Source organism: Vigna angularis, chromosome 6 (assembly GCF_016808095.1).
Source record: "Vigna angularis cultivar LongXiaoDou No.4 chromosome 6, ASM1680809v1, whole genome shotgun sequence".
Lineage (NCBI taxonomy): Eukaryota > Viridiplantae > Streptophyta > Magnoliopsida > Fabales > Fabaceae > Vigna > Vigna angularis.
The window spans coordinates 4,052,232-4,075,571 of NC_068975.1; the positions used below are offsets into that span (position 1 = coordinate 4,052,232).

The 23,340-nt window shown below is 37.3% G+C and overlaps 1 protein-coding gene across 3 annotated transcripts; it reads right to left on the minus strand.

Moving 5' to 3' along the window:
• Positions 1-512: 512 nt before the first annotated feature.
• Positions 513-23,340, minus strand: LOC108343557 (citrate synthase, glyoxysomal). Of its 3 annotated transcripts, XM_017581912.2 has the most exons (13): positions 22,938-23,340; positions 20,165-20,345; positions 19,868-19,953; positions 19,090-19,194; positions 10,651-10,713; positions 10,341-10,450; positions 2,882-3,001; positions 2,643-2,718; positions 2,370-2,443; positions 2,079-2,199; positions 1,633-1,730; positions 1,406-1,529; positions 513-886 (listed from the first exon to the last, which is right to left on the minus strand). In XM_017581912.2, the coding sequence occupies exons 1-13, from the start codon at positions 23,175-23,177 to the stop codon at positions 755-757; spliced, it is 1,530 nt and encodes a 509-aa protein (XP_017437401.1). In that variant the 5' UTR covers positions 23,178-23,340; the 3' UTR covers positions 513-754. The 3 variants fall into 3 exon arrangements, 1 of the variants encoding a protein (XP_017437401.1); XR_008249858.1 differs by lacking the exons at positions 513-886; positions 1,406-1,529; positions 1,633-1,730; ... (7 more) ...; positions 20,165-20,345; positions 22,938-23,340 and adding exons at positions 3,121-8,348; positions 8,585-8,747 and having other exon boundaries at positions 2,922-3,001; XR_008249857.1 differs by lacking the exons at positions 513-886; positions 1,406-1,529; positions 1,633-1,730; ... (7 more) ...; positions 20,165-20,345; positions 22,938-23,340 and adding an exon at positions 3,121-10,333 and having other exon boundaries at positions 2,922-3,001.

Below are 23,340 nucleotides of genomic sequence, written 5' to 3' on the forward strand. Positions count from 1 at the left end.
ATAATTTAATTTATTGGATAAAATAATTAATCATGAAAATAAATTAAAAATTCAATTTTACCACTAGTTCAAGTTTTCTGGAGGCTGGACGAAACTGAATTCACTTTCAAGTTTGTATCATTTATGAAAAAAACAAAAAACAACAAAAATTCAGTTAGATTTTCCTCATTCATTGAAATTATTTTCAATTTTTAGTTTATGCACTGTTATTATAAAACTAAATTTCCAATAACTAATAATGATCCAGTCTATATTTTGTAGTCATCCACAGGTGACAAAAAATTTAAGATATTTTTTCATCATACAAAAGTATATTTAAGTAATCAAAATTAAAAAGGTCATACAAAGAAAATAAGTCCTCTCCATTAGTTTTACTTTATTAATATTCTATTATAGATTATGTTTATAAACAAAGTATTGGCCTATAAATCTTTTATTACTGTTTAACCTCAGTCTCTCTATCCCTCTCTTAGCAGTTAAACTACCCCTCCATCTGTTCCAAATTCAATACATTGAGACTGAGATTTCAAAATTATATATGGCATTGCAAATACAAGGGAGTTTTTTTCCAGTTAGAGAATTAAAAAGAAAAAAGAAACTAACACCATAGTCTATTTTTTATTTAATGATTTTATTTATAGTGCCATAATTTATACATAAACAAACTATTATACTTTTATGTACCAGAAAAAAATATAGTTTCTCTGGAGGCGGCTTTTATTGATCACTTAGCAGTTTCACTAGTAAATCCAAGTTATGCCCCAGATCCAGCAAGTCGCCTTTTTGAGGCATTTGATACAGCCAACTGACCAAGTTTATCAGTGTTACCTGATACAGTCCTTTGATTGATGGGTGTATAATGCCTTAACCATTCCCCAACATAAACCTGGAACATAACAGATACTTCAAAATCAGTCACTAACGTCAATTTTGGTCCGGTTAACGTCCAAAAAAATAAAATAAAAAATCTGTCACTAATGGTAGCTCAAAAAACCAAAACCTGTAAAATGGTGACAATTTGCAACTACCAAAAAATCCACACCAAACTACTGTTATATTTGTTTAACTGCCTAATGGAATGTCTGCTATGAGAAAATGTTTCAGAAAACTAACTACGATTAAACCAAAAGTAACTTGAGTCATTTCCACCACCACATCAAGTCTAATACAATTATGCCAATGTGATGGTTTACTATATCCATCTGATGTATTTACAAATATTTTCCATTCCAAAAGAAAGATATAGTTCAGCCTCTATGTGATACAACAAGGTAGCCATTTTCAAGGATACTGAATGGTACATAACAAAACATTCATACAACCATATCAGCACTAACAAAAATGATTATGCCAATAAGCAAGACCTTAATATAACCAGAAAAATTATTTAGAGAAAAGAAATAACCTGCTGAGGTCTCATAATCTTTGTATCAGGGTCATCTAAGGACTCTCGCCAATGTGCCAAGTATCCAGCCATTCGAGGGATGGCAAATAAAATAGTGAAAAACTCAGGTTGAAACCCCATGGCCCTGATGGTACAAAAACATCAGTTCAATCCTAGTCAAATAATCTGGGAGGAGTAACATATATTACCCTCTGTGGTTACAAAAACTTAATGTAATAATAGGTTACCTATAAATTAATCCAGAGTAGAAGTCAACGTTTGGATATAACTTCCTCTTGATGAAATACTCATCAGACAGTGCAATCTTCTCCAAGGCCACTGCAATCTGCACAATCAAATCGTTTCAGATGAAACTTACAAATTCAAACTAAATTTATTGAAATGAATTGACATTCATTAAGCATTAGAACTTTTCCGGTAAAAAGCTCAAAGGATTTGACTGAATTATCATAGAATTAAATTCAAATACTTGTACACATACATATACAAAACAGTTTGCAACATTTGTTTTTAAAAATGTCTCAAAATAATACAGAAAAAAGACTTTTAAAATATAATATTTAGATATTGTATTCACAGTCAACTCATAGGCGTTATGAACAGCATATCCAGTTTAAGGAACATACAACAGATACACTACAGCACAAATAGATAACAGAAAATGGATAAACACCTCTATAAGAGGATCCCGGCCAACAATGGAAAACACTTCCTCTGTCAGTTTTCTTAAGACCTTTGCTCTTGGATCATAATTTTTGTACACACGATGTCCAAAACCACTGAGCTTTCGTTTCCTGAAGAAAGAAACAGATCAGACAATAATATCAAATAAAACTATCATTCTCCTACTTGCGCTGAAGATACCCAAAAAATAGGAGTCACAAAAGAGCAAGTCATTAACCATCACTATTCTTCACAGATAAGGGAAACGCAAAGATACAAGAAAGAAAAAAGTAATAACTACCTGGCTTTAACACCCTCAATGAACGCTGGAATGTTCTCAACCGTTCCAATTTCACTCAACATTTTGAGGACAGCCTGCGTAACAAAAAGTTACATTAGCATAGTCAAATGAGTATAATCAAAGGTTAGATTTCTAAATTACTTTCTTTCCGTATTTAAAGTAAGCAATGGTAAAATAATCACAAGAACATCTTAAGCCACGAAACCTATAGTTTCTACACTATACAAAGGTTAGATAGAATTCTACTCTATTTGCTTTCCATGTTTACATTACCTCATTGGCTCCACCATGAAGAGGTCCATATAGAGCTCCAATGGCCCCAGCAACAGCAGTATATACATCAACACCACTGCAAGGTGAAAATAAGGCAATATGATGAGATAGGTTACTTCCTTTTACTTGGAAAATTACTACTTGGGCTAAATTGTGTCACTTGTGACTATTTAGACAGTTGAGGCAGACTCAGTAAATTTGATTTGCAGAACTCTCATGCTTAAGTACTAACATTCTACCTTGATGAGAGGTGCCGCACAGCAGATGTAGAACAATTCATTTCATGTTCTGCATGCAGGATGAAGATAATATCTAGCGCTCGAGTTAGCCGGGGATTAGGTTTATATGATCGATTGCCACTGAAAACATGAATAACGGAGACATTATTTGATTCATGCTCATATAGTCTCACGATAACAAAATTCAGCTAATGTGAATACAACTCTACCATCGTTGATTAAATCATACTAAATAGTACCTTTTGGTGAGTAAATCTTGTTACTTTTGATTCATAAGATTTTGATTTTTTACATATATGAAGAAAAGAAAAAGAAAATCCATGAAGATCAGACGAAGAAATAACTTAACACAAGAAACAACTTCAGGTTGATACACTTAAGATCTAAAAGAGAGAAAAAAATGTTTCTCAAAGTTCTTATTTCATTTCTACTCTTAAGCTTACATTTATAGAACTAGAGAGAGTGCTCTCTAGTTGTAACACACTTAACACAACTCACACACAACTCATACACACTCACACACAGCTCATACACACTCACACACAGCTCATACCCACTCACACATAAACCAATAATTCTAACACTCCCCCTCAAGCTGGAGCATACAAATTGTATGTGCTAAGCTTGGAACAAATAAACTCAATCCGAGGTCCCCTTAATGACTTAGTCAACATATCTGCGAGTTGGTCATTTGATCCAACAAACTCAGTACATATTTCTTTTGACAATAACTTTTCCCGAACAAAATGACAATCAATTTCTATATGTTTGGTTCTCTCGTGAAACACTGGATTTGATGCAATGTGAAGAGCAGCTTGGTTATCACAATACATCTTCATACTCTGGATGTCACAGAAGTTAAGTTCTTGAAGGAACTGCTTTACCCATATAAGTTCACATGTTAATGAAGCCATTGCCCTATATTCAGCTTCAGCTGTTGATCGAGCCACTACATTTTGTTTCTTACTTTTCCATGAGATAATGTTTCCTCCAAGGAAAACACAATATCCAGTAGTAGATCGTCTATCAATAGGAGAACCTGCCCAATCAGCATCACAATATCCTGATACCTGAAGGCTTCCTTTTTCTTCATATAACAGCCCTTGCCCAGGAGCCTTTTTTACATACCTTAGAATGCGAATGATAGCATTCCAATGGCCAACACATGGAGCTTGCATGAACTGACTAACCACTCCAACTGCAAAAGATAGATCCGGCCTTGTAATAGTAAGATAGATTAGTTTCCCAACTAGCCTCCTATATCTCTCTGGGTCGGAGAATAACTCACCTTCTTCTGTTGTCAATTTTTGATTTGGATCCATAGGGCTATCAACCGGTCTACAATCAATCATGCCTGTTTCTTGCAAAATATCCAGAGCATACTTCCTTTGGGAGATTACAACTCCATCTTTTGACTGAGCTACTTCAATGCCTAGGAAGTATTTGAGGCTCCCAAGATCCTTGGTTTGGAAATGTCTACACAAATACTCCTTCAGTTGAGATATTCCAGCAGTATCATTTCCTGTAATAACTATATCATCAACATATACTATCAAGTAAACACATTTCCCTGGAGATGAATGATAATAAAAGACTGAATGATCTGCTTCACTGCGTCGTAGCCCAAATTTTTGAACAATGGAGCTAAACTTTCCAAACCAAGCACGTGGTGATTGCTTGAGCCCATATAGAGATCGGTTCAATTTACAAACCATACCAGACTCCCCCTGAGCAACAAACCCAGGAGGTTGCTCCATATAAACCTGTTACGTACCTGAGTACGTAAACTAGCCAAATACAACCTTTCACTCTCTCTCACACGGAATAGAACAATAAACGAATAATATTGGATGAATGAATCTCTTTTATTGATGGTAATATCTGAATTAACAAGGATAAACAATAATTGGGAGCATAACCTTCTTCAATTACTTTGAGAGCATAACCTCCCTCACAAGACAATAATGTCTGTCACAAAACTCAATAATCAAAAGCCTGTCCTTTAACCCTGGACTCTAACCTTATTTATATTAATTAATTCCCGCCCATCTCTTATTAAATATTCCTCTAGAATATATCTGCATTTAATATAAATATCCTTATATTTAATATTTAATATAAATATCCCTATATTTAATATAAATATCTCTCCGTATATTATTCTAGTATATATCCTTAATTATAAATATCTTATATTGAATATTTCCCTAAATATATATTTATTTACTCTAATTAACTTATACTATATTTATTTACTCTAATTAACTTATACTAAATATTCTTTCTGCTCATATACTTTCCAACCCTTATTATTACCCCTACCTTAGGTTGTAACATTACACCCCGCTGCAAAACAACCTTGTCCTCAAGGTTGGAAACAGGGAGCTGGACCTCATGGCTCCTCATCAATTCATGTCTGGAGGTTCGGGTGGTGGTAAAACCTTCTCTAATGTCTTCCATTCTTCATCCAGCATTCTCGTTACCACTTCTCCTAAATCATAAGCCCTGAGGGAATGGTTTTCAATGTCTTTCAGTACTTCACGTCGCGCTCTTCCTTCTGCCAGTGTACCAAACACTGCAAGCCCCCTGTTCTTTTTGTCGGCCCATCTCTTCACAGACTCCATTGTTCTCTCCAGGGTATTGATTCTTCCATTTGCCCTTCCTTCCAAAGCCTTCATCCTTCCTTCCAATACTAGACCGTTTGGTTCAGGTAGTTTTCTCACGCTCGGTTCTGGCCGTCTCCTCCCGTTCGGCTCGGTAAGTCCTCTCTCTATAGGTTCCGTCCGTTCTTTCACGTTCGGATCCAGCAGTCTGCTATCGTTCAGTTCTGGCCGTTCGCTCACGTTCGGATCCGTTAGTCCACTATCGTTTGGTTCCAGCAGTCCCTTCCCATTTGGAGCTTGGACTTCATGGCGTATTCCACTCAACTCTGCCTTCAACCTCCTTAGGGAGAACTCCATGTTCTTTATTCTCTGCTCCATGCTCTCCAGTTTCCCTTCAACTGCATTTATTCTTCCCTCCATGATGTCTTTCACTCGTCTCTATTAGGATCCGGCAGTTTCCTCCCTTGACGATCCGACAGTTTCCTCCCTTGACGATCCGGCAGTTTCCTCCCTTGACGATCCGGCAGGTCGGACCAATTGTTACGTACCTGAGTACGTAAACTAGCCAAATACAACCTTTCACTCTCTCTCACACGGAATAGAACAATAAACGAATAATATTGGATGAATGAATCTCTTTTATTGATGGTAATATCTGAATTAACAAGGATAAACAATAATTGGGAGCATAACCTCCTTCAATTACTTTGAGAGCATAACCTCCCTCACAAGACAATAATGTCTGTCACAAAACTCAATAATCAAAAGCCTGTCCTTTAACCCTGGACTCTAACCTTATTTATATTAATTAATTCCCGCCCATCTCTTATTAAATATTCCTCTAGAATATATCTGCATTTAATATAAATATCCTTATATTTAATATTTAATATAAATATCCCTATATTTAATATAAATATCTCTCCGTATATTATTCTAGTATATATCCTTAATTATAAATATCTTATATTGAATATTTCCCTAAATATATATTTATTTACTCTAATTAACTTATACTATATTTATTTACTCTAATTAACTTATACTAAATATTCTTTCTGCTCATATACTTTCCAACCCTTATTATTACCCCTACCTTAGGTCGTAACAAACCCAGACTCCCCCTGAGCAACAAACCCAGGAGGTTGCTCCATATAAACCTCTTCCTCAAGATCACCATGGAGAAAGGCATTTTTGATATCCAATTGATGAAGCGGCCAATGACGAATGGCTGCCATTGCAAAGAACAATCGAATGGTAGTCATCTTTGCCACAGGAGAGAAGGTATCACAATAATCAAGACCATAAACCTGAGTGTACCCTTTTGCAACCAGTCGAGCTTTGAGTCTATCAATGTCACCATTAGGACCGACTTTAATTGCATATACCCATCGACAACCAACAGCCTTTTTGCCTGGGGGAAGTGGCACAAGCTCCCAAGTATGACTGTGGTCAAGAGCCTGCATTTCTTCAATCATGGCGTGTCGCCATCCAGGATGATCAAGTGCTTCCTTCACAGTTTTAGGAATAACCACAGGAGACACTGAGGATAAAAGTGAATAAAAGGAGGGCGACACTCTGTGATAACTAAGAAAATTATAAATGGGATGAGGATTTCGAGTGGAACGATTACCTTTTCTGAGAGCAATGGGCCAACCAAAATCATCTTCACCAGGAGGCGTGACAGGAGATGGTGACGAAGAAGAATCTGAAGAAGGAGATCCACCATTTTCTGGAAGAGGATTATCCATCGGGGTACTGTGTCGAAGGTTATCAGTATGTGGAGAGGAAGGTTCGAGAGGACCTTGGGTATTACTTGGATTGACTGAGGTATTTGAGATATTAGACTCAACTACTGGAATAGGAAGTACCTGTTGGAGGATATGAACATCTTGAACAGATGGAGAGAAGAAAGGTGTCTGTTCAAAGAAGGTAACATTAGCAGACATGTAGTATTTCTTGGTTTCAGGAGAGTAACATCGATACCCTTTTTGAAGTCGAGAATAGCCCAAAAAGACACATTTGATCGCACGAGCAGAGAGCTTGTCAAGTCCCGGAGACATGTCATGAACAAAACAAACACAACCAAAGACTCGAGGAGAGGTGTGAAAGAGAGGGTTATTGGGAAAGAGAACGGAGAAAGGAACTTTATTATTGAGAGAGGAGGAGGGCATTCTATTAATAAGAAAACATGCAGTTAAGATGGCATCCCCCCAGTGATGAATAGGAATGTGAGCACCAAGCAAAAGAGTACGAGCCGTTTCAACCAAGTGTCTATTTTTTCTTTCGGCTATACCATTTTGCTGGGGTGTATGAGGACAAGTGGACTGATGCAAAATACCATGGGAGCTAAGAAGTGAAGAAAAAGTTGATGAGAAATACTCTTTAGCATTATCACTTCTTAAGACTTTAATTACTTGGCCAAATTGGTTTTTGATTTCATTCAAAAAGGATGTGAAAATAGGTAACAATTCAGAGCGATCTTTCATCAGATAAACCCAAGTACATCTAGAATACTCATCAATAAAGGTAACAAAATACCGAAAACCAAAAGAAGAGACGCGACTAGGTCCCCAGACATCAGAATGAATAATAGAAAAACTAGAAGTACACATTGATTGAGATCTTTTAGGGAAGACAGATCTAACATGTTTTCCTAGTTGACAGGACTCACATTCTAAAGTTTGAAGACCACTAAGTTCAGGACACATCTTTTTTAATTTTGACAAGTTAGGATGGCCAAACCGATCATGTAACACTTTAGGGGGAAGAGCGGCAACACAAGATACCCGTGGACGAAATCCAAAATGGTATAAACCTCCAGCTTCATATCCTTCTCCAATCTGTCTCCCCGAGCCACGCTCCTGTATAACAAAAGATTTTGAATCAAACGTTATTGAACAGTTTAATATTTTGGTTAACTGACTTAGGGAAATTAAATTGAATGGACAGTTAGGAACAAAAAGAACGGATTTTAGAGTTAGAGAGGGAGACAGGGAAACTTGACCGATTCCCTTTGAACAAGTTTTAGAGCCATTTGCAAGGGTAATGAAATGAGGTTTTTCTTGGAGAGAAAGATTTGAGAACAATGAGGTATTACCAGAAATGTGATCAGAAGCACCCGAGTCAATTACCCATGAATTTGGACCTGCCATGGATTGAGAAATGCAAGTTGTGGATGTGCTTGAGGACTGAGATGATTGTGCCAAGCTGTTAGACTTTAAGCGCAGATACTCTTGATACTCTTCCTCAGTAAACTTGGAGTTGGAAGTGGAAGTTTCAGCCTGAGAGATATTGGCGGTTTTTGAAGGAAAGCCATGCAAGGAGTAGCAGTTTTCTTGGGTGTGACCCATCCTGTTACAGTAAGAGCATTGACGTCCCCGACCTCCACGTCCTCCACGTCCTCCTCCTCTAGTTCCACGTCCTCTTCCTCGCGTGGCAACCATGACAGATGGTTCTATTGTTTCATGAGTTTCCTGAGACTGAGGCACAGGAACACGAAGAAGACGTGTGGTCAAGGCTTCCAAGGAAGGGACTTCATGACTTGTCAGAAGTTGATCTCTGATGTGATTCAAATCTGGATGCAAAGCACGTAGGATCATTACCATATAATACTGGTCAAGCTTCTTTTTGATATCTTCTGAAGATTCCAAGAACATTCTCAATTCTTCCACAGCTGCTTGGGCATCCGTCATGAAGGAGACCATATCATGGTCTGTCATTTTGAGACAGGCGAGCTTGTTTGCGGTATCATAGAGACGTTGAATATCATTAGCATAAATGCTTTGGGCTTTCTTCCAAAAGGTGTGACATGTCTTGAAGGCTCTAAGAGATATCAAAAGTCGGGGTTCCACAGATTGCCACAATAGGGCACACAGTTGAAAATCAGCTTGTTTCCATTGTTCAGCTTTGTCAGAAGGTACTTGACTCTCATCCTGCTCAAGGTGGTCATAACGTCCTTGACCAAGGAACCACATTTCTACAGCAGCAGACCAAGACATATAATTCTTTCCATTTAGCTTTTCGGAAGTGATTGAGGGACTTCCAGAGAAAGAAAGAGCACTTCCAGATGCCATTTTTCAAGAAAGAATAAGAAAAACCGTGTAGGACCCGAAAACCCTAGAGGGTTTCTTAAGGATTTCTTAAAGAGAAGCTTCTAGACCCACTAAAGTAAGATTTTGAGGGTCAGAACGGACAGAGGAGCTGAGGACGACAGCTATGGAGGTGGCGCGGAGACTTTCCGGTGAGCAGATGGCGGCGCGTGGGCAGCACGCGCTTGTTCGCAGCGCACAAAGCGGCGGCGCGTGACGGAGCGTGGAGGAGAATCAGGCGAACCCACCGGTGGGGTTGGCTTTCGCGTGAAGAGGCGAACCAGATCCAGTGGTCGCTGGACGGAACTGTGACGGCGGACGGCGGCGGACGGCGGCAGACAGATACCTGGATGGCGGATAACCAAGTTGAAGAACTTGAAACTGCAGTTGACAACTGCAGATAGTGGCGAGACAGCCGCAGACAACGACTAACGGCACCGGACAGGTGCGACCAGCAGTGACAGTGCTGGTGGACAACACACGAAAACCAGAGCAGGATGAACCCGCTCTGATACCAACTTAAGATCTAAAAGAGAGAAAAAAATGTTTCTCAAAGTTCTTATTTCATTTCTACTCTTAAGCTTACATTTATAGAACTAGAGAGAGTGCTCTCTAGTTGTAACACACTTAACACAACTCACACACAACTCATACACACTCACACACAGCTCATACACACTCACACACAGCTCATACCCACTCACACATAAACCAATAATTCTAACAGATACAAATATCAATCAGACTTTACACAGTACGACATACAAAGAATCTAGCATGTATAGGAAATTCTCTGTGTAAGAACGTTCGTTGGATGGAAGCACAGGCGGTCTTCCTGTCAATCTAAGATTAATAGCAGCAGCAATTGTCGTTATCTGCAGTCAAAGTAGAAAAAAGGATGATGCAACAAAGCAGTAGGACAGCCCTTGCAAATAAGCATTGAATTGAATTAATTTTTCACAAAAATTCAGAAAATAACCAATAAGCATGGAAAGCATTTAGAATAATTGAATCACTAATTAAATATACCATGGACAGATAATTAAGAAGAATAAAGACAACTCAACAAGTAAACCTTTCCAATAATCCGTGCTATTTGCTTGTCTCTCACTTGCTTTGAGTTGTAGATATCAAGACCCTATATTAAAATATAAAAAACTGTTAAAAGAAATAATCGAAGCTTAATCAAATACAAGGCAGTAACATTATGAACTTAATAAATAACAGAGTACAAATCTGCACACATGTATATTGAACTAAGGCATAGGAAAACATTATACCCCATGAGAATCACTGTCAAAAATAATGAAACAGTATCACCTCGATAGGTGTGCAGGCATAAAAAAACTAAAGAAACAGAGAGATACATCGAATCTCTTCTATTTTACCAATTATGGTTACATTGTGATTTTACCACAGTATTTATAAGAGTCACTAACAGATAGCTACTGACAGCTGTTATACCAAACTAACAGCTGACATAACTAAGTAATAGGATAAACTAACTAACTGATAGTTACTGACAGCTGCTATAACAAACTAACAACTGTCATAACTAAATAGGGAATAAGCTAACTGTCTGATATACTTCAAGGTATAATCAACAAAAACATAAGCCCTGGTGTTGGGGTTTTCATTGGGTCGGGTTACCCTATGATCCAACTCGCCCCAATCCAACCCAATTAGATTGGGTTAGGTTTCATTTATAATTGTGTCAAACTCAGACCTAACTCAAACTAATCCACTCTTATACAGGTTGAGTGATGGGTTTAATATAAGTGACTTGAGATCCAACCCAAAACTCACATCTATACTTATGTTATAGACAAACTGTTTTATGTTTTTATTTTTCATGTTTTGAATTAGTTTGGACAAACTTGTTATGACTTGACTTATTGACTTACTTGAAGCCTTGAATTAATTTATGTAAATATTGTCATATTTTTAACTAGGTTGATACTTGAAAATTACAATTTTTAACAAAAAAATTAAGTTTTTCAAAATTTTGACCCAATTGACTTAACTCAATCCAACCGGCTCTAGAATGGGTTGGGTTGGGTTTAATACAGAAAATGCATAAACCCAACCTAACCCACAGACATCCCTACCTGGTGTGTCAATTTTTTCAATATAACAGGCACTTGAACACAATGGCACTTGGGACCTTGTCCCTCTTCCTCTTGGTAAGAAGCCTGTTGGTTGTAGATGAGTCTATGCTATTAAGGTTGGTCCTACTGGTGCAATCGATCACCTCAAAGCTCGTCTAGTAGCTAAGGGATATACTCAAGTCTATGGTCTCGACTATTGTGATACCTTTTCTCTTGTGGCTAAAACCAATACTGGTCGTATTTTGCTTGCTATGGTTGTCATTCGTCACTGGCCCCTTTACCAGTTGAACATTAAAAATGTCTTTCTTCATGGTGATATAGAAGAAGAGATATACATGGAGCAACCTCCTGGGTTTGTTGCTCAGGAGGAGTCTGGGTTAGTTTGTAAATTACATCGATCCCTTTATGGCTTGAAGCAATCACCTCGAGCTTGGTTTGGTAAATTTACTCAGGTTGTGCAGAATTTTGGATTGAAACGATGTGAGGCGGATCATTCAATATTTTATGGTCACTCTTCTCCTAATAAATGTGTTTATCTTATGGTTTATATTGATGATATTGTCGTTACAGGAAATGACATCACTAGAATTGCTCAATTAAAGAATCATTTGTTTAACCACTTTCAGACCAAAGATCTGGGTTGGCTAAAATATTTCCTTGGTATTGAAGTGGCACAATCAAAGGAAGGTGTCATCATTTCACAAAGAAAATATGCTCTTGATATTTTGGAGGAAACGGGACTAAGAAATTGCAAGCCCATTGATAGTCCTATGGACTCAAATCAAAAGTTAATGAGAGACCAAGGTGAACTTTTCTCAGAACTAGAGAGATATAGAAGGCTTGTTGGAAAACTCATATCTTACCATAACAAGACCTGATCTTTCTTATCTGGTGGGAGTTGTGAGTCAATTTATGCAAAATTCACATGTTGATCATTGGAATGTAGTGATTTGCATTCTCATATATGTAAAAGGGAACCCAGGACAGGGATTGTTGTGTGAGGACAAGGGAAGCACTCGAGTTGAAGGATATTATGATGCAGATTGGGCTGGTTGTCCAATTTACAAAAGATCTACCACAGGATACTGTGTTTTACTTGGAGGGAACCTTCTATCTTGGAAAAGTAAGAAACAAAGCTTTGTTGTTTGATCTAGTATTGAAAAGTAAGCAACAAAACCCTAAAAGTAAAAACCATTACATAAATATTAATAATAATAAAGACATTATATTTTAACAAACTACTGATCAAGTTATAGCAATAATTGATTGAACATTTGGATAATTGTTTTCAATGGACCAATTAAGTGCTATTTACAGATTCTAGTAAATATTGTAGAAATTGATCGGAAGAGAATCACCTATTTTATCTTTTCATAAGTACATCACAGACAAGGTGTTAGGTTACTAGATGAAGGAATCCAAGAACACCACTGCAAAACACCCAAACTCAATGAAAAGATCCTGTATTATTGATTCTAGGCACCAAGAACAGCAAGAATGCCTCTAAGGGACAATGTTCCCTTCACAAAGGATGCCAATGATCCTGTCAACAATTCTCTAAAACATCCAAAAACATTTCCTGCCTACAAAGACCTCCACTATATAAAGGAAGTCTCAATCAACCTAACAACACAACTAACAATTAAATTTTAATTTGTTTCCTCCTATCATACACATTATATCCTATCATTACACACCGTTGTAGAACAACCTTGTCCTCAAGGTTGGAACATTGAAGCTTGATTCAATGGCTCATCTTCATCAACGTGTAATCATAAGAAGGGAACTCACTAGCTACTAGCCACTAATTCAGGTCTGGAGGCTTGGGTGGTGGTCGATATGACTCCTTCTGTTCCATTAATGATAAGAACTGTTTCAAACCAAGAGACCTGGAAAACCAGTTACTTCTTGCACGGCTCAAACATTCTGTAGCATATCTTCACAACAACCCTTTTTTTTTCATTTCTACTTCTAGATCTTCCAGAATTACTAGGCCATCCCCATAAAGCACAAGTGTTGCAGTACACTGTTTGCACTGCTTCCATTACTGAAGTTTCTTTCCTACCATCTTTACTTTCCTCTATTGTGAGTAATTCAAGATGGCTAGTTAAAAACAACTCTACACAAAAACCAGAAATTCCTTTGTGGCCATTGATAGAAGCAAGATCTACAGGTGTTATAACATCAGGAAATTCAGGATATGGATTTGTAACTGCTACAGTGGATGCACCCCTGGACACCAGGGCCTCATTTGGGTTGCTCCCTAACCCCACTGTTTTAACCCCAAGCCTCAACAATTCTGCTCCCTCCTCATCTGGTTTACTACTCTGTGCAGATCTACCTTCCTTCTTCTCTTCACCATTAGCCAAGTACTCGCCTTCTTTAGAGAATTTCTTGCCTTTCTTGCTATTTTGCAGACTATCTTTCTCAGCATCCAATCCCGTTTTTCCATCTTTCTTTCCTTTCATGATAGATTTCTCAATTCCTTTTGAGCCCCTTCCATGATTTATGCATTCCTGCAGCATGTCTTTCTTTTCTTGGACGATTTCTCTTATTTCTGGCACAATGTCTTTTTTTTCTGTCATGGCTCTTCCTTGTTTGCTGGCCCCATTCTCCAAAGTATTTACTCTTTCTTCCATCACCTCCTCAGCCTCGCCCTTCCTTCCCCTTCTTTCCCCATTCACTGACCCTTGACTACCCTCAGAACCCCTATCTTGGTTCCTGGTTCTTCTTCCTGGGATTCTTGTTAACTCTTTGAGTTCTTGGTGAACCTCCCTAGTTTCTTCCTTCAGTTCTTCCACTACTCTTTCCAACGAGCTTACTCTTCCCTCCAAAGTATCGACTCTTCCTTCCATCACATTCTCCTCTCAAAGGGATCCAGCAAGTTGGACCAATTTGTTAGGTCACTAGATAGAGGAATCCAAGAACACCACTGCAAAACACCCAAACTCACTGAAAAGATCATGTATTATTGATTCTTGTTAGGATATTTATCCTATTTTATCATCATTATAGTGTGTCAAGGGTTACCCTATTTATCATGATTATATTATGTCTAAGATTACCCTATTTATCATGATTATATTGTGTCTAGGGTTACCCTATTTATCATGTATTTATTTTTATAAATAGAAGATTGTGAGAGGGATCAATCAAGCCCTCTAGAATTATTTTACAGTTTCAATCTTAAGTTGGTATCAGAGCGGGTCGATCCCGCTCTGGTTTCTGTCTCGTAATATATATCTGTCCGGCGCCACAGTTCTTTGTCGCCCGCCACTGTCCACCGCTGCCCGCCGCGGCCACCGTCAATCGTCGGCCACCGTTGTCCGTCGCCGGCCACCGTCCGACCGCCGCCGCCGGCCACCGCCTTCTGCGTGTCCCAGTATCTCAAACTCATGAAGCGCATGAACTAGTGGAACCATCTGTCATGGTTGCCACACGAGGACGAGGAGGACGTGGCACTAGAGGAGGAGGACGAGGAGGTCGGGGACGTACTCAATGCACATATTGTAAAAGGATGGGTCATACTCAAGAGAATTGCTACTCCTTACATGGTTTTCCTTCCAAATCTGCCAATATTTCGAAGACTGAAACTTCCACTTCGAAATCTGAAACCTCCACTTCTATGTTTTCTGAGGATGAATATCAAGAGTATTTAAGGTTAAAGTCTAACAGCTTGGCACAACCATCTCAATCTCCCAATACATCAACAGCCTGCGTTTCTCAATCTATGGAATGTCAAAATTCATGGGTAATTGACTCAGGTGCTTCTGATCACATTTCTGGTAATACCTCTTTGTTCTCATCTATTTCCTTTCGAGAAAAACCTCATTTCATAACCCTTGCAAATGGATCTAAAACTTCTTCCAAAGGAGTCGGTCATGTTTCTTTGTCTCCCTCCCTCAATCTCAACTCAGTCCTTTTTGTCCCTAATTGTCCTTTTAATTTAATTTCTTTAAGCCAGTTGACTAAAATGTTAAATTGTTCAATAACCTTTGATCATAAATCTTTTGTTATACAGGAGCGTGGTTCGGGGAGACAGATTGGAGAAGGATATGAAGCTGGCGGATTATACCATTTTGGATCTCGTCCAAGGGTGTCTTGTGTTGCTACTCCTAATCCTAAAGTGCTACATGATCGACTTGGCCATCCTCATTTGTCCAAATTAAAAAAGATGTGTCCTGAACTTAGTGGTCTCCAAACCTTAGAATGTGAGTCATGTCAATTAGGAAAACATGTTAGATCTTCCTTTCCTAAAAGGTCTCAATCAATATGTAATTCTAGTTTTTCCATCATCCATTCTGATATATGGGGACCTAGTCGTATCTCTTCTTTTGGTTTTAGATATTTTGTTACCTTTATTGATGAATATTCAAGATGTACTTGGGTTTATCTTATGAAAAATCGTTCTGAATTGTTAGCTATCTTTACATCCTTTTTGAATGAAATCAAGAATCAATTTGGTCAAGTAATCAAAATATTAAGAAGTGATAATGCAAAAGAGTATTTCTCATCCTCCTTTTCTGCCATCTTGAGTTCCCATGGTATCTTACATCAGTCTACTTGTCCTCATACACCACAACAAAATGGTATAGCAGAACGAAAAAATAGACACTTGGTTGAAACTGCTCGTACCCTTTTGCTTGGTGCCCATATTCCTGTCCATCACTGGGGGGATGCCATCTTAACTGCATGTTATCTTATTAATAGGATGCCCTCCTCCTCTCTTGATAATAAAGTCCCTTTCTCCATTTTGTTTCCTAATGATCCTCTCTTTCATACATCTCCCCGAGTGTTTGGCTGTGTATGTTTTGTTCATGACATGTCTCCAGGTCTAGACAAACTCTCCGCTCGCGCTCTCAAATGTGTCTTTTTAGGCTATTCTCGACTTCAAAAAGGATATCGGTGTTACTCTCCTGAAACTAAGAAGTATTACATGTCTGCCAATGTCACATTCTTTGAACAGACTCCTTACTTCTCTCCATCTGTTCAAGATGTTTCTATCCTCCAGCAGGTCCTTCCTATTCCAATGGTCAACACACAGCCAAACAATCCCTTGCATTGTTGCTCAGGGGGAGTCTGGTATGGTATGCAAATTGCATCGATCTCTATATGGCCTCAAGCAATCCCCACGTGCTTGGTTTGGAAAGTTTAGCTCCATTGTTCAAAAATTTGGGCTAAAACGCAGTGAAACAGACCATTCAGTTTTTTATTGTCATTCTTCTCTCGGGAAATGTGTTTACTTAATAGTATATGTTGATGATATTGTCATTACAGGAAATGATGTTGTTGGAATATCTCAACTAAAAGAGTACTTGTGTAGACATTTTCAAACCAAGGATCTTGGAAGTCTCAAATACTTCTTAGGCATTGAAGTAGCGCAATCAAAAGATGGAGTTGTAATCTCCCAAAGGAAGTATGCTCTTGATATATTACAAGAAACAGGCATGATTGATTGTAGACCGGTAGACAGTCCCATGGACCCAAACCAAAAATTAAGGACAGAAGAAGGTGAATTATTCTCCGATCCAGAGAGGTATAGGAGGCTGGTTGGCAAACTGATTTATCTCACTATTACAAGGCCAGATCTATCCTTTGCAGTTGGAGTGGCTAGTCAGTTCATGCAGGCTCCATGTGTTGACCATTGGAATGCTCTCATTCGCATTCTAAGGTATGTAAAGAAGGCTCCCGGGCAAGGATTGTTATATGAAGATAAAGGAAGCATTCATGTCTCTGGGTATTGTGATGCAGATTGGGCAGGTTCACCTATTGATAGACGGTCTACAATAGGATATTGTGTTTTTCTGGGAGGAAACATTATTTCATGGAAAAGTAAGAAACAAAATGTAGTAGCTCGATCAACCGCGGAAGCCGAGTATAGGGCAATGGCATCACTAACATGTGAACTTATATGGGTGAAACAATTCCTTCAAGAGATTAAATTTTGTGACATCCATACTATGAAGATGTATTGCGACAATCAAGCTGCTCTCCACATTGCATCAAATCCAGTGTTTCACGAGAGGACTAAACATATAGAAATTGATTGTCATTTTGTTCGTGAAAAGTTGTTGACCAAAGAAATATGTACTGAGTTTATTGGGTCAAACGATCAACTCGCAGATGTATTGACCAAGTCATTAAGGGGTTCTCGGATTGAGTTTATTTGTTCCAAGCTTGGTACATATAATTTGTATGCTCCAGCTTGAGGGTGAGTGTTAGGATATTTATCCTATTTTATCATCATTATAGTGTGTCAAGGGTTACCCTATTTATCATGATTATATTATGTCTAAGATTACCCTATTTATCATGATTATATTGTGTCTAGGGTTACCCTATTTATCATGTATTTATTTTTATAAATAGAAGATTGTGAGAGGGATCAATCAAGCCCTCTAGAATTATTTTACAGTTTCAATCTTAAGTATTCTAAACACCAAGAACAGCAAGAATGCCTCCAAGGGACAATGTTACCTTCATAAAGGATGCCAATGATCCTGTCAACAATTCTCTAAAACATCCAAAAACATCCCCTGTCTGCAAAGACTCTCCCACTATATAAAGGAAGTCTCACTCAACCTAACAACCCAACTAACAACTAATTTTTAATTTGTTTCCTCCTATCATAGACATTATATCCTATCACAAGGTAAATTATGATTTAAACTTGGAAAGTAAGATGCAGTTCTTTGAATTACTTGACTCATTATGCACTTAAATAATGCAATCACCTTAGGCAATAACTACCAACTCACACCAGCAGTGTGAGCAACTTAAAGAAAAATAACATTAATTTATAAACTACTATAGTTCTGAGTTTTTATTTAAATCCAAAATTTCAGTGACCCATTTTTGTAGACATCTAAAATCTTCAGGGGCTCCAATAATGTTTAGAATCAGTTAGAATATCATAATATCATCGTAATATATTTAAAGTAGTTTTGAATGTCTTAGATAATTTCAGGGATTAGCTTCCATATTTCCTTACATTTTACTATTTGTTTTCCAATTTCATTAGGATTAGGAGTCTTGTATAAGTAAAAATAGATCTTTATTGTTTGTATCACTTCCAACGCATAATGTCATTTACATACATGAGAATATTATTCAGAATCTCTATTCTCTCTCTTCCTCCATACCTGCCTAAATCCCATTAATCTCAACAGAAGCAAAGTTTATTGTCGTCTATAATACTCAAAAAGTCAAATGAAACAAGCTAAAAGATTTGCCAAGTACAGAAATTTTAACAAAACAGGACAAGTTTCACAAAAAAAAAAATAACATATTTCGAATACAAAAGGAAGGTTTGAAAGATCCATATTATATTACCATAATTTATGCATCAATGCTAAGCATATCAAAAGTTCAGTAACTTGAACTCGGCCAAAATTTGTGTTACTTACTTTGAGAGCAGGGTTTGCATCAGGATGATAAACAGACAAAGCACTCATGGCATTAACAAGCATACCCATCGGATGTGCATCATGAGGCATTGCTTGTATTATATCCTACAAAAAAAATGTATACCATTTCTGTTAGCTTAATACACTCATACTTCTAAAAAGAAATTAACAACCTGATTACTCTCTTTTGAATGATCATGACAAAAGAACTATGTAAAGTGATTGCACAAGAAATTCCCAGGCTTATACATTAGAACACAAACCAATCTGGTAAAAGAGGAATATTCTTAACATAAAAAGTGAACAACAATAATATTGATACAGGAACCACCCCTAACATTTATCTGACTATTTAATTAAGTGAGATAACAAAATGCTTAGTATGATTCTCAATTTTCTCCTTAGAGGCATTGCTAGCATACATTGTTGAGAGTAACGACAATAGAGACCCACAATACTAAAGTGCAAGTTATGACTTCATGATGTATGAACTACATGAAGTGTATGTGTATGTGCATGAAGTTACTGCTTAATAACTCTGATTAAGCTTTGAATCATTTGTTCATTCTAAATGCTAACCAATAGATAAAAATAAAAGGAGCTACCAAAGTTTTTTGACAAAGTAAAATACAATTGCCATATTAAATTTTAAGTAATAATACAAAAGATGTGATTTGCTAACAAATCTAAAAGTGGTTACTGACTGAACCAAAAAAGGTTGCCAGATAAGAATTTGGGTCCTTAAACCAATAAGTTATTTGATAGCAGAAAAGCTCACCAAAACTCCTTGTGGTACAGCTGAATGCTGAGATATGTTGAATTCCCATGCTGCTAACTGACTTTCAGAAGGCAAATTTCCATACACTACAATGACAGAGTAAGATAGATTTAACAAACACTAAAAACATATAAGTAATGCATAAAATGAAGCCTGAATTTATTAATAAGGACACGACATCTATGCATCTTTGGTGATATAAAATTAGAATCTCAGCTAATCATCAGTGAAAAGAAAAACCCACTAACTTATCAGAAACAATATGCATGTGCAGGGAAATTACTAAACAATACTCACTTATGAGATATGACACTTCCGTAAAGGTGCTTTTCTCTGCCAATTCCTCAATCGGAAAACCTCTATATCTAAGGATTCCCGCATCACCATCAATGTAAGAAATCCTTGAGATGACAGGAGCAGTGTTCAAGTAGCCAGGATCATAAAGCTTGAGTCCCTTGTCATTTTTCCCAGTTGATATCTACAGATCAAAAAGTTAAAAACCCTATAATCTAATACTAAGAATTAACAGACATAAACATCATTACAATTAATTACAGACCACCATATCTACAATTTCAGTGTTTCACTATAAAATCTGAATAAAATACCTACAAACAAAAAATACTTACCTTCAAAGTTGTTTGGATTGTGAAACCTTTTTTTTCATTTTTAGGTTTACTTGTAAACATAAAATTTCACAATGTTTCCTTCTTATTTCCTATTTTCAAAAGCTTGCATAAGAATCATCAAAAAACAATTTTTTTTTCCTTTTCTGGTTTTTACTGTTTTCTATACAAACTTTTGAAAATAGGAAATGAAGTGAAATAATTAAAAGAAAACATTTGAAGTTTGGTCGAGTTGCATGTTCTCAATTACAAAAGAGAGACCCTAATGCCAAAGTAGTGCATCCCCAACTTGATCCTTGAAATTAAAGCAGTCAGGTAATTGGTCCCTGACATTAACAAAAAAGCAAAAATAACCTCTGAAATTGTAAATTATCAATCAATTCAATCCATCCATTAGTTGGTGTCTTGTAAAATTATTAGAAAAGCTGAGTTGGTACCCTAGGTGTTTGCATGACATCCAAAAGTGCATGCCATGTAAGAGGGACCAAATTGACTGAAAATTTGATAAACTATTTTGATGAAATTGACCCCTTCTCTCTTCAGGACCAGCACAAGGGCAGGGCCACTAACACTCAAACCCTAGGCTCACAAACAAAAAAATATCTTTGCCAATAGTTTCTCAAAGCAAAAAGGTCAAATATGTTGACAAAAAGACCCAACATACAGCTCCCTCATTTAAAGTACAAAAATCTCTTTCTTTCAAAGTTCGCATTAGGTTACACTCACTCTTGGCCGGCCTCATCTCTCTGTCTTCTCTATTCAAAAACTACTTTTTTCACCTTGTCTTCACACAATTCATGAGCTCAGGAAAAGCATTTCTTCACAATTTCCAATTCTAAGAGCATACATATAGGGAATAAAAAAGACTTTCACAGTGGATGCAGTTGATTGCTAGGATTAATCCACCTACAAGCAAGAAGAATTAAAAAAAGGAGCAAGAAATTACTTCCACATCAACAAAGCCTAAAGTTTTGATCAACTATGCAAAGTTTACTCGAAAAATGTAAACCCTAATCCAGAATGTCACAGGGAACACCAAAGCTGGGTGCAGGTTGAAATTGGCCACAGCTTATGTATTTGGGCTTTATGTTCTTGGCATTGTTCAGGAACTGAAAGAATTAGGGCGAGAAAATGTATAAGTGATTGCTTGCTCACTTTTTGCTGCTTCTTGTTCACAGACAAGGTCAGTGTTATAATTACAGAAATAAGAATCATATCTTTATAATTCCGGATATAGGATCACATCTTTATATCAGAAATATGAAGATCATATTTGTGCTATTCTAGGATCATATTTTATTATTAGATTATATAAAATCTCTTTCAGTTGTTCTATTGATTTATGTACTTCAATAGAAATAAACTACCCGTGTTGTCACAAAAATGTGATTTCAACTCCATGTTTCTCTTTATCTTTATAGTTTAAAAGTCACTATAATCCTCATCCTCAACCAAGTGCAGAAATTTTTTATTTAACTCCATGCATATGTATACGCCCTCTAGAATTGGAAATGTTCTAGAAACATTTCTGAGGTGAAATTGATAATGGTGTGAGCTGTGAAACGGAGCAGAAAAAGTTGTACTTAAATTAAATGGAGAAGACCAAGAGAGGGGTGTTCAATTTCATCAAAAATGATTTATCCAATTTCGGTCAATTTATCCCTAGGCAGGTATGTGTGTGCTTAATTGGATGACATATAGGTATTCGACATGTCAACTAAGATTTTTGCACGTTAAATGACCCCAGCAAATAGAAGACCAACTTGTATGACAATTTATAATTTCATATATCAGTTTGCCTATGTTCATGTCAATGACCAAATCGACCGACCCCTAAACCAAATTGGTGATTCACACATTCTAATCAATTCAAGAGACACAAAAATCATGTAGTTCGTCCTTGAAATTGTTAGGTGTAGTTACTTTGGTCTCTGAAACTAAGGAAAAAAACAAACAAACAAACAGACAAACTTAGAAACTTTAACTTTGATACGTCAATCAAGTTTATCCAACTGTTACAAGCATTGTATGTAACTTAAAGTGTTAATATTAACTTCAGTTCACAGACATAAATGATAGTAATTAGTAAATTTGGAGACTTAGATAGAACGACTTTTATTTTTGAGGATTAATCTGAAATTTTCATAGTTTTAGAACCTATGTGACAAGCTTAACACTTTCAAAAGACCGAAAATTTTCATTTACACACAATCACAAAGGAGTAAAATTGAGCACAACCAAATTCGCCAAATTAAAACCCCTTTCAAGGGTCAAGATCACAAGTAAAAACACAACTTTCTACTAAGAAGCACATCAACATAAAAAAAAACACCACAAATCCAAAACGAGGAGCCAACCCCAACTCCAAAACGATTCAAAGCAGACGAAACAATAAAAATTGAAAAAGTCTCACGAAAAGGAGGATGAATCAGCATCAGCAGTACCTTCTTGAAGTCAGAGGCTCTAACGGTGCCTTCTGAGGAAACTTCGATCTGGTACTTTTTTCCGGTCCTCTCATCGACAACGGTGAGGGTACCCTTGAGGTTCCCCGGCGGCGAGGCTCCGGAGGCCGCGGAAAGGTGGAGGGGTTGGATCGCGGCGGTGGCGGCGGCGTCGGAGGGAAATAAGTGTGCTGCGAGAGTGGCTAAACGATTGCGTGCTGTGTGTTCAGAAGCTGTTGACATGGTTGTGTGTCGATGGTTCTTTGTTGATTGGAGAATTTGAATGATTGAAGAAAGCGAAAGGATTGAATATGCCAATGGATTTGCGGATCAGAGTTCGATTGGAGGTTTGAACGAACAGAGAAATTGCTTCAGCTATTGATGCACGTGTCCGTTCCAGAGTTGA

Coding starts and splice junctions, on each gene's coding strand:
- LOC108343557 (XM_017581912.2), bottom strand. CDS start 23,177: ATGTCAACAGCTTCTGAACACACAGCACGCAATCGTTTAGCCACTCTC. Junction 20,346..22,937: donor GAGCCTCTGACTTCAAGAAG/GTACTGCTGATG, acceptor TTTGATCTGTAG/ATATCAACTGGGAAAAATGA. Junction 2,719..2,881: donor GTGCGGCACCTCTCATCAAG/GTAGAATGTTAG, acceptor TTCACCTTGCAG/TGGTGTTGATGTATATACTG.